The following is an 11,654-nucleotide window of genomic DNA, read 5'->3' as shown; positions in this document are numbered from 1 at the left end:
TCCCGAGCGAGCCCCGCGGCCGCCGGAGCAGCTCCCGCGGCGGAGCCGGAGCCGGATGGTCAGAGGAGCCCGGCAGCCGCAGCAGCCGCGGAGTCGCCTGGCCCCCAGGTAGGGCTGGTGGAGGCCGGGCCTGGGGATGGGCGGGGGAACGGGGCCCAGAGGCAGCGGCCGGGGCGGCCGAGACCCGAGAGGCGGGGGCGCGCAGCCTGGGGGGGGGTACCCAGGGGTGGGGGCGATCGCACCTCGGATGCGGGGTGAGGGGCGCGCGTGAGGCAGGGGGGCCGCCAGCGCGGAGTCTGGGGGCGCTGAGCCGGGCGGGGCAGGGGCAGGGACGCGCTCCCGCCGAGGGGGCCCTGGAATGCGGGGGGCGCCCGGGCTGGAGGGGCGGGGCTCCGTGGGCCGTGCGCGGTCGGAAGAGGGTGGGCACGGCAAAGGGGGACCGCAGGCTGGGGGGCCGGGAGAAGGGAGCCGGCGAGGCAGACAATGAGGTGGACGATTTGGGGGAGCTGGCCTGTGACACATGGGGGGGGGGGCTGAGCTTGGAGTGAGGGACCAGAAGGGAGATCAGGTTTTGGACGGAGGGGACATCTGGAGAACAGTGAATCCCAGGATCACTTGATCTTGGTTAAGTAGGGGAAAACAGCATAAGGTGTTTGTCAGGTTAGGTGTGGGCACGGCGAGCCTGTGATCCCCGAGGGTGGTACATTCAGTACTGGACTGGCACAGTAAGGCCCCGGGGATGTGTTCCTGTGTATTACTTTTATTTACCATCTTATTTGTCTGATATGCAGACTGACTGGCACAGTGGAGAAACCACCTCGGAAACGGAAAAACAGGTAAGGTAAAATGCTTCCATTTTATTTTTTTCTTTCCTGTTTGCTCTGCTGCCCCTGTGCTAAACTGCATAATTCTGCATGGTCAGTAAATGAAGTTTCATAGCTCCTGTTTTTTGTTTTTGTTTTTAATGAGTGTAACTACGTGCAAGATTTTCCTTTTGAGGACTTCAAATTACTGCCTCTACTCATTCTTTTTTTTTTTTTTTCTTTTTCGTAGCATGTGGGAAACCAAATCAAGAAATCCTAGGTTTTTTTTTTTTTTTTTTGTCTTTTCTTTTTTGTTACTGGGGATCGAACCCAGGATGTTGCACTTGCTACGTAAGCCCTTTGCCACTGAGCTACATCCCAGCCCTAATCCTGAGGTTTTTGCTTTAGTCATATTTCAACTTCTGTATCCTCTTTGAAAAATGAATATTTATTGAACAGCTACTATATGTCAGGTTTTAGGTGCAAGTGCTTTGTCTTTCCTGTAATTCTTAAGACAAAACAGGGCTCTTTTTACAAAAGAGGAAATTTGCATCTCAGAGAGGCTAAGTATTTGCCCCAAATCACATCCCTAGTAAATGATAGAACCAGGATTTAATCCATGCAGCCTGACTCCAGAATTTAGGCTTTTAATCATTATACTCTATACCTCTAATAACTATACAATTGAAAATAAAATTTTCTCACCTGTAATCACAGCTAGTAGGGAGGTAGAGATCAGGAGGACCACAGTTGGAGTCCATCCCAGGCAAAAAAGTTAGTGAAACCAGGCAACAACAAAAGCTGGTGGTGGTGTGTGCCTGTCCTCTCAACTATGCAGGGGGATGATGGTCCAGGTGATCTTAAAACATCTCAAGGCCCAACCTGAAAAATAATTAAAACAAAGGGCTGGGAAGGTGGCTCAGTGGTAGAGCGCTTGCCTTGCATACATGAGGCCCTGGGTTCGATTCCTCAGCACCACGTAAGCAAAAAGAAAAAAGTCGGAAGTGGTGTTGTGGCTCAAGTGGCAGAGCACTAGCCTTGAGCTGAAGAGGTGAGGGACAGCACCCAGGCCCAGAGTTCAGGCCCCACGACCGGACCCACCTACCTAGCGAGAATAAGGTCTGAATTCAAACCTCAATATACCACCAAAAAGAAAAAAAAAATTATTGCTTTCTCTTTGTTCGTTGAACATAGAGTCTAATACAGTGAAGTATTTGAACCTTAGGAAAATAGTAACAAAGGGCATAAGTAGGTCACAAGCAAGTGAATTATTCCTTTAATAATGAAGAGTATTCTTTCCAGAAATATTTTTGAGTATATGCCATGTGTTGTGCACTGTGTTGTCATTTGAAGATTTCCTTTTTGCAGATGTTAGCATTAGCCCACTGAAAGTAAGCCACTGTTCTGAGGGTCTGGTAGATTCTCTCTCTCAATACAAGTCCTGAACATTAGATAGATAGGTAAGTGTCAAAAACCACAGTGCTTTTGTCACTCGGAAGGCCTGTAATGTTTAATATGGTAGTTATGTGCAGCTACTGGGCACTTGAAATATGACTAGTATATCTGAGGAACTGATTTGTTTTTTCTAGTACTGGTGTTTGAACTCAGTGTCTTATGTTTACTCAGCTTGCTTGCTTGGTTGATGCTTTACCGCTTGAGCCATGTCTCCAGATTGGATTTTTCCTGGTTGTTTTAGAGATAAGTTTTATAGACTTTTCTGCCTTGGCTGGCTGCAATCTGTGAGCTTCTGATCTCAGCCTCTGGAGTAGCTTTTTTATAGAAGGAAGTTACTAGATGCCTGGTTTTGTTTGTGTGAGTGTGTGTGTGAGAGAGAGCACCATGGTTTTAACTCAGGATTTCTCATACTTGCTCAGCTTTCTTGCTCATAGCTGGTGCTCTATCATTTGAGCCTCTTCTCCAAACTGGCATTTTGCTGGTTAAGTTGGAGAAGGATCTCTTGACTTTTGCCTAGGCTGTTTTTGATTTCATACTCCAAATTTCACACAGGCATGAGCCACTGGTACCAAACCTGAATATTTAAATTTACAAACTAATTACTTCCTGGAAAATGTTTGAACATGTTTTGAGTGTCCTTGAGTATGTGAATCTATTATGTGTAAAACTTATGGTGTATATGTCAAATATTTCCAATGAAAATTTAGTGTTTAAAATGAGACAAGGATTAACACTAAATTTCAAATTAGTATGAAAATGTGAATGTAAAATTTCTCACTCCAAGTTTTAAAGACTACATAGCCAAATAACATTTTAAGTATATTGAATTAAATAAATTTTAATGTCACTGAAATTATTTTCACTGATTTCTTTTTGTAATGTCCATCCACTGGGAATTTAAAAATTACATATGTGGTTTATATTGTATTTCTTTTGGACAGTTCTGACTTTCATTCTCCAACTGCCAGGGTCTTATAGTAACCTCTTGGTTACCTACTGCCAATCTGTAATTTATTCACCACTGAACAAGTTGATAATGTAATTGTCATGTTTAGGAGCTATATGTGGTTCTGTTGTTATTGAACATAATTCAGAGTTTTTGCTCTCATTCTATCTTTCTAGCCACAGGGTAGATGCTGTGGCCATGTAAGTCCTCAGTCCTGAACCTTCTAAATAACTGATTTTAAGTGATTTAGCTTTCTGATGAATGTTTCAAGGTGAAAGCATTGCTGACTATAACTGGGCTCAGTTTGCCAATTCCAGAATTCATTCCTCCTCTGCTTTAGGTTTTTGCACAAGATTTCTCTTTGCTATATGTGTGTGTATGTGGTATTGGTACTAAGGCTTGAACTCAGGGCCTTGCACTCTCCCTAAGTTTTTTTTTTTTTTTTTTCCTCAAGGCTAGTGCTCTACTATTGAGTCACAGCTCCACTTCTGACTTTTTGGTGGTTAATTGGAAGTAAGAGTCTCACAGACTTTTCTGCCCAGGATGGTTTTAAACCATGATCTTCACATCTCAGCTTCCTGAGTAGCTAGGATTTCAGGTGTGAGCCATTGACACCTGGTTTCTCTTGGCTTTGAAAACTGAGGTTATATATTTACATCTTCAGTGAGGGTTTTTACTGACTCTTCATTTGTTCTTCTTCATTTACTTTTTTTTTTGGGGGGGGGGTCCAGTCATGGGGCCTGAACTCTGGGCCTGGGCGCTGTCCCTCAGCTCTTCGGCTCAAGGCTAGTGCTCTACCACTTGAGCCACAGCGCCACTTCCGGCTTTTTTCTTTTTGCTTATGTGGTGCTGAGGAATTGAACCCAGGGCCTCAGGCATGCAAGGCAAGCGCTCTACCACTGAGCTACCTTCCCAGCCCTTCCTCATTTACTTCTATGATATTCTTTATATACACATATGTGTGATGGTTTCAGCTGAATTTGAATTCATCTCTGTCCAATGCAGTAAACCTTTCTTAGGCCTGAAGATGTGGTACAGTGGTAGAATAATGAAGTGTATTTATTCTATACATACTTTTGAGTATATCCCACATGTCATGTTCTACATAGCAACTCTGTAGTTATTTGCAGATTCCTTTTTTTCATATGTTGGCATACCTGACACACATGAGGCCTTGGGTTTGATCCCTGGCACCACAAAGCAAACAAGGAAAAAAATCAGAGCATCAGGTTCATCATCTGTAAAATAGAAATAACAATTGCAAATCCTCCTAGGATTGTGAAGTGCGTAGAACAATGCCTGCCCCATAGAAATTTCTGTGCACAATACATTTTAGGTGAAAAAGCACCAGTTAAATGTACAGTGGCACATCGGCATAGGCCTATAACCACAGCTACTCAAGAGGCGAAGATGGGCTGGGCCTTAGTAGCACACATCCATACTACTAGCTATTTAGGAAGCTATGTTGTGGAGGATCAAGTTTTGAAGCAAGCCTAGGCAGAAAAGTCCATGAGACACTGTTTCTAAAATAATGAGCAACAAGCTGGGCTTGAGGAGGTGGAGCTGAAGCTCAAATGGGAGAGCACCAGCTTTGAGCAGAAAAAGCCAAGAGACAGCACCCACACCCTGAGTTCAGGCCCCAGTTCAGGCACAAATAAAGAAAACAACAACCAGGCTGGCTTGAGATGTGGCTTAGGTTGTAGAGAGCCAGCCAAGCAAGCCAAGGAAGTACCAGGCCCTCAGTTTAAATCCCATTACTGACAGATCAGTAAAGGCTAAGGCAGAAGAATTGCAAACTTAAAGATAGACTCATCGAAAAAAAGAAAGAAAAACCTGCCCATCAAATACCCTTTATTTCCCACTTTTTCAAAATATGTGATTTGGAAGATTGTTAAATAAGGAGCTTAAGGCAAAGAAGGAATTAGAGAAGAAGAATAAAATTAAACCAATGACAAAATTTCTCACACAAACCAGAAAATATTACATGGTTATGGAAGGTAGAGTCCATAGCTGGTTCAGAGTAAGTATAAAATAAAATATGTTGCAGGGCACTGTTGGGCTGATGCCTGTAATCCTAGCTACTCAGGAGGCTGAGATCTAAGGATCATGGTTTGAAGACAACCTAGGCAGAAAAGTCCACATAAGACTCTATCTCCAATTAACCACTCAAAAACTGAAAGTGGCCCAGTGGCTCATAGTGGTAGAGCACTAGTCTTGAGCACAGAGAGGCTCAAGGACAGTGCCAAGGTCCTGAATTCAAACCTCACAACTGACAAAAATAAATAAACAAACAAATAAATATTAAAAATAAATATGTTGAGACAAGTGCAAGCATAGCTTTATTTATTTATTTATTTATTTTTATTTATTTATTTTGGTCGGTCATGGGGCTTGAACTCTGGGCCTGAGTGCTGTCCCTTAGCTCTTCAGCTCAAGGCGAGCGCTCTACCACTTGAGCTACAGCGCCACTTCCGGTTTTCTGGTGGTTTATTGGAGATAGGAGTCTCACGGTCTTTACTGCCTGGGCTGACTTTGAACCTCGATCCTCAGATCTCAGCCTCCTGAGTAGCCAGGATTACAGGCGAGAGCCACCAGGGCCCGGCTTATTTATTTATTTATTTATTTATTTATTTATTTATTTATTTATTTATTTATTTCCAGTCCTGGGGCTTGAAATCAGGGCCTGGGCACTGTCCCTGAGCTTCTTTTTGCTCAAAGCTAGCACTCTACCACTTGAGCCACAATGCTACTTCCAGTGTTTTTCTGTTTATGTGTTATTGTGGAATTGAACCTAGGGCTTCATGCATGCTAGGCAAGCACTCTACCACTAAGCCACCTTCCCTGGTGAGCTTTATTTTTTCATTGTTAGAATAGAGACACATTTCTCTCACTGGTCTACATACTAGAGACACTGTTTGTGTGTGTGTGAAATCCCAATGATAGAGAAATAAGGTGTTTTTTGTTTGTTTGTTTGTTTTGCATAGGGTCCTGCTGTGGAACCCAAGCTGGTATTGACCTCACAATCCATCTGCCTCAGGAGTTTTTTTTTTTTTGTTGTTGTTGTTGTTCTTATTTTGTTGTGTGTTTGGCATTCTGAGGATCAAACCCAGGACCTTGAGCATGCTAGCTGAGCACTGTAACAGAGCTATACCACTGGCCTGTAGTAGCGAGCTTTTAAAGGTTGTTTGTTGGAGTGAGTACTTCTCAGTTGATTATTGCCAATGAGCAGGTTCCAGTGAGCCTCATGCTCCACTCTTAGCAAACCTCATGTTCTACTCTTAACATCTATTTGAAACTTATTTCCTTGTTCATCTTTGAACCTAATACTGTTTTGTACTTAGTAAAAACACTTATGGTAGTTTCCTTTAATAGATACTGAAAACAGCTCAGTAAAACTAGTGAGCCAGAACATGAATTTGGTGGCCAGAGGAGTGGGCAGGATCTAGGCCTTGGTGGCCCAAAATAATGTCATACTACTGAGAGCTTCTGGTAGACTACTAGACTGAAAGGAGAATTAAGATCCTGAAAGTTTATCTCTGTGGTTTTGGAAACTTTTGAAGAGTTTAGTGTCTGTTGATAATATTTGGATTATAAGTTAGAGAATTCTTTCAAGTCTTAATTTGGAAAAAAGACCCATTTGCTTGGATAGAATTCAGATTGATTAAAGTTTATCTGATGTGAAAAGCCTTGGTTCAGTATCCAGCACCAAAAGCAAAAACAAAAGCAAAATAGTACATATAAAAATCTTCTCTGTGTATTTTAGGTTTTTAAAAAATTGTTGTTGTCTTCATTTTTTTTGGTCTTTTTTTGGAGGGTGGTGGCAGACAGGGAAGCATTGTACTGATTCAGGGGCTTGAACTCAGGGCCTGGCACTGCCCCTGAGCTTTTGTGCTCAAGGCTAGTGCCCTACCACTTGAGCCACAGTTCTACTTCCAGCTTTTTTTTTTTTTGTCAGTTGTAGGGCCTGAACTCTGGGCCTGAGTGCTGTCCCTCAGCTCTTCAGCTCAAGGCTAGCACTCTACCATTTGAGCCACAGCGCCACTTCTGGCTTTTTCTGCTTATGTGGTGCTGAGGAATTGAATCCAGGGCCTCATGCATGCAAAGCAAGCACTCTACCACTGGGCCATCTTCCCAGCTCCTCCACTTCCAGCTTTTTGCAGGTTAATTGTAGATAAGGCTGTCAGGGCTTTTCTTGCTTGGGCTGGCCTTGATGCAAAATCCTCAGATCTCAGCCTCCTAAACAGCCTATATTAAAGATGTGAGACATCAAGGCCTAGCCTTGTCTTTGTGTATTTAAAGAAAAGAGATCAAGGAATTTTGGTGGAATATGTAAGAGTTTAAGAAATATATGAATAGTTTCTAGTTCTGGGACATGGGATACAAGCCAGGAAATCTCGTATTTTAGGGGAGGACAGACCCTGAAATAGGAGACCGTGTGAAGACTTCGTAATAGTATATTTGAAGGGTTTGTAGCAATTTTGAGCATTGGTAGTGTTGCAGTTTCCACAGGCATTCATTTAGGCCCAAAAGTTGAGAAGTTAATCTTAGCAATCATGTGACTTGAAATGATAGGGCTGAGCTTGGATGTAGATTGATGATAATGCTGAAGTCTCCAGTAAGCTGAATTTAGCACCTGAATCTTGGGTGCCAGGTGTGGAAAGCAGGTTGTTTTGAAGAGCTTGGGCTGTGGTGTCAGAATAAGCATTGGCTGTCAACTGTTTTGCTTTGAATCTGAAATGTCCCCCTAAGGCTCATATGGTGAAGGTTTGGTTGCAGTGCTTAGGGATGAGGCTTTGAAGCAGTGACCTCAGAGACTCAATCCTGATGCATTCTTAATTGAATGCACTCTTGGGAGATAATGGAAGTTAGGAGGTAGGCCATAGCTGATGGGAGTGGGTTCCTTGACCATAGCCCCTTCCTTTGTTTGCCTTTACTTCCTGGCTGCTGCAAGGTGAGCAGCTTTCCTCAGTTATGTTCTGGGACTGACTGCTATACCACAGGCCTGGGCTATGAGGCCACCAGGCTAAGAAAACCAGGGACTTTATTCAAAGTTAATTATCTCAGGCATTTTGTTGCAGTGATGGAAAGCTAACACCGCAATTCTGAAAGGTCATTTGACAAACTCAGGAGACATTTTGCCCAAGTTAGCTATTTGGGTACCCACACATAGTAGGTACTTAATCTTTGTTGGATGATTCAATGAAATAACGCAGGTAGCTGGGTGGTGGCGCACACCTCTCTAATCCCAGGTACATGAGAGGCTTAGGTGAGGGGATTGTAAGTTTGGGACTAGCCTGGGCTACATATCAAGATTCTTTTTTTGTGGGGGGGGCCTGGGTGCTGTCCCTCAGCTCTTCAGCTCAAGGCGAGAGTGTTCTACCACTTGAGCTATAGCACCACTTCCAGTTTTCTAGTGGTTTATTGGAAATAAGAATCTCAGGGAGTTTCCTGCCCAGGCTGGCTTTGAGCTATGATCCTCAGATCTCAGCCTCCTGAGTAGCTAGGATTCCAGGCATGAGCCACTGGTGCCTGGCTAGATTAAATGCTTTCATTTGCCTTTCCAGTCCTTTTAAAAATCACCTTCATTGGGCTGGGAAGGTGGTTCAGTGGTAGAGCGCTTGCCCTGCATGCCTGAGGCCCTGGGTTCCATTCCTGATCACCACATAAGCAAAAAGCAAAAAGCCGGAAGTGGCACTGTGGCTCAAGTGGTAGAGCCCTAGCCTTGAGCTGAAGAGCTGGGGGACAGTGCCCAGGCCCAGAGTTCAGGCCCCATGACTGGACCCCAAAAAAAAAAATCACCTTCATTGTGATATTATTTACATACAATGCAATTTTTCCATTTTAGGTCTACAGTTCAATGGGACGTGACAAATGTATGTAGTCATGTGACCACCCACTGCCATTATAATATCTAATATTGCCATTGCTGCCCTCTGCACCCCATATTCTCTCTTCCTTATTCTCACCCCATATTCTACTTCCTTATACCGGGGATCTGGGGACCACTCATCTTTTTTGGTGTCACTGTAGATTTACCTTTACTTGGATTTCTTATGAGGAAACTCATGGAATCCTGCAGTAATCTTTTGTGTCTAGCCAGCTTGCTTGCTTGCTTCCTTCCTTCCCTCTTCCCTCCTTCCTTCTTCTCTCTCTCTCTCTTTCTTTCTTTCTTCCTTTCTTCCTTTCTTTCAATTTTGGTTGGTTGTGGGGCTTGAACTCTGGGCCTGGGCACTGTCTCTCCGCTCTTCAGTTCAAGGCTAATGCTCTACCACTTGAGCCACAGCAACATGTCCAGCTTTTTCTGCTGAGGAATCAAACCTAGGGCCTCATACATGCAAGGAAAGCATTCTACCACTGAGCCACCTTCCCAACCCCTGTTTCTGTAATTTTTTTTTTTTTTTTTTGTTGGTCGTGGGGCCTGAACTCTGGGCCTGGGCGCTGTCCCTCAGCTTTTCAGCTCAAGGCTAGCACCCTACCACTTGAGCCACAGCGCCACTTCCAGCTTATTCTGCTTATGTGGTGCTGAGGAATCGAATCCAGGGCCTCCTGCCTGTGAGGCAAGCACTCTACCACTGAGCCAACTTCCCAGCCCTGTTTCTGTAATTTTTGAGAGGAGTCTGGCTGTGTAGCCCAGGCTGGCCTTGAACTCATGATCTAGTTTAGGATGCTTCAGCCTTCCAAGAGCTGAGATAACAGGTATACCTCATGAACACTTTTTTTTTGTTGTTTTGTTGGTCGTGGGACTTGACTCTGGTCCTGGACATTGTCCCTGAATGCTTTTGCTCAAGGCTAGGGCTCTACTAATTTGAACCACAGCACCACTTCCTGTTTTCTGGTAGCTAATTGGAGGTGAGTGAGACTCTCATCGTCTTTCTTGCCCAAGCTGGCTTTGAACAGCAATCCTCAAATCTCAGCCTCCTGAGTAGAATTACAGGCATGAGCTACCAGTACCCTGACAGGTATATGTTTTAACTTGCCTTTTAGTTTTCTCCATAGTATCTTGAGAACTTAGCGCCACTGATAGGTGAAATTATTTTAATTGAGACAGCAGCTACAGAGCAAAAGCAGGATGGACAGGATAAGAACATGAGTTTAATTTGGGTATCTCAAGGGTAAAGTGTGTCAGTGAACCATTTCTGAGCAGGCAAGTAAAAATAGGGGTATGTTGCTGAGAAAAGAGATTGAAAGTCATCAGTAAATACCTGACTACCATGTCTTGAAAAGTAATAATGTAACCTGGCTAGACATGTGGAGTGAATTGCAGAGCCACAGACCACCGTGATACCCAGGTGTGAGACCAAAGTGCTTCGTGTCTGTTGGAGTTTTTCCTGTGTCTACAGCATCATCTATCTTTGAACTCAGGACAAGATGGGGAGCGCTTATCCCTACGAGACAAATCTCTGAAGAGTTGAGATAGGGCAGGTAGTTCCTTGGTAAAGTGAAAGAATGTCTCTCAGTTCCAGAACTTGTTATGATGCCTCCCTCAGAAGCATCCCCACAGCTGAGCTGTGTCTTTGCTAGAACTGTTTGTGTTGCATGTGGTGTGAAATCCAGGGGATTGTACCAGATTCTTCAGGGACCAAGAGAGCATGCTCAAAATAGCATTTCCATGTCAATATTTGAGAAGAAAACCTAGAAGCATCAAGCAGTGGTTTTCAAGGGTGTCCAGAAAGAACCAAGGTTCATGGAATTCATGGAAGGCTTCTCTGGAGGGTGCAATGCCAGGAATAGGCAGAAGGAGGTCAGGCAGACTGGCCTCTGAGACTCCACTTAAACATTTGTGTAAGTATTGATGTGTATTTTTAATATGGAAAAGTTTAGAAAACACTTACTACTGAATAAACCTGAATTGTTCATCACCCAGCTTAATCCTGTGCCAGCTGTATGTCTCCTACTGTACCAGAAACAGGCCATACACACCACTCATATGGCAGTATTCCAGTATATGTATTGCTGCTTTTAGAACTTGTATCCCCAGTGCCACTCATAATAACTTAAAAAATTAACAATATTCCCTGAATCACCAAATATCTCTAAAGTGTCAGCTTTCCATAGTAGACTATACATTAAAAAAAATATTTTGGGGGGACTGGGAATGTGGTTCATTGGTAGAGGCTTGCCTAGCATGAATGAAACCCTAGGTTCAATTCCTCAGTACCACATAAACAGTAAAAACCAGAAGTGGTGCTGTGGCTCAGAGTGGTAGAGACCTAGCCTTGAGTAAAAGAAGCGGGACAGTGCCCAGATGCCAAGCTCAAGCCCCAGAACTGACCCCCCCCCAAAAAAAAAAAATTGCCAGGCATTAGTGGCTGATATTGTTATCTTAACTACTCAGGAGGCTGAGGAGAATAGTGGTTGAAAATAGCCCAGGCAGACAAATCACTAACTAACTTGCAAGAAGCAGGAAGTGGAGTTGTGGCTCAAGTGATAAGAGCTCCGACTATTGTTGA

The 11,654-nt window shown here is 43.8% G+C and overlaps 1 protein-coding gene across 3 annotated transcripts in view; it reads left to right on the top strand.

Annotated features, from left to right (window-relative positions):
- Scai (suppressor of cancer cell invasion) overlaps positions 1-11,654 on the top strand; it is a 136,835-nt gene continuing 125,181 nt past the window's right edge. The window contains exons 1-2 of one of the 3 annotated variants that reach the window (XM_070013459.1): positions 1-108; positions 792-836. In XM_070013459.1, coding sequence (XP_069869560.1) covers positions 56-108; positions 792-836 — 98 coding nt within the window. In that variant the 5' untranslated portion in view covers positions 1-55. Of the gene's footprint in view, positions 109-791; positions 837-9,061; positions 9,078-11,654 lie in introns of those variants that run through there. The other 2 variants (XM_070013467.1, XM_070013476.1) reach the window with 2 other exon arrangements.

Source organism: Dipodomys merriami, unplaced genomic scaffold (assembly GCF_024711535.1).
Source record: "Dipodomys merriami isolate MVZ:Mamm:240054 unplaced genomic scaffold, mDipMer1.0.p SCAF_11, whole genome shotgun sequence".
NCBI lineage: Eukaryota > Metazoa > Chordata > Mammalia > Rodentia > Heteromyidae > Dipodomys > Dipodomys merriami.
This window is presented reverse-complemented; position numbering and strand designations above follow the sequence as displayed.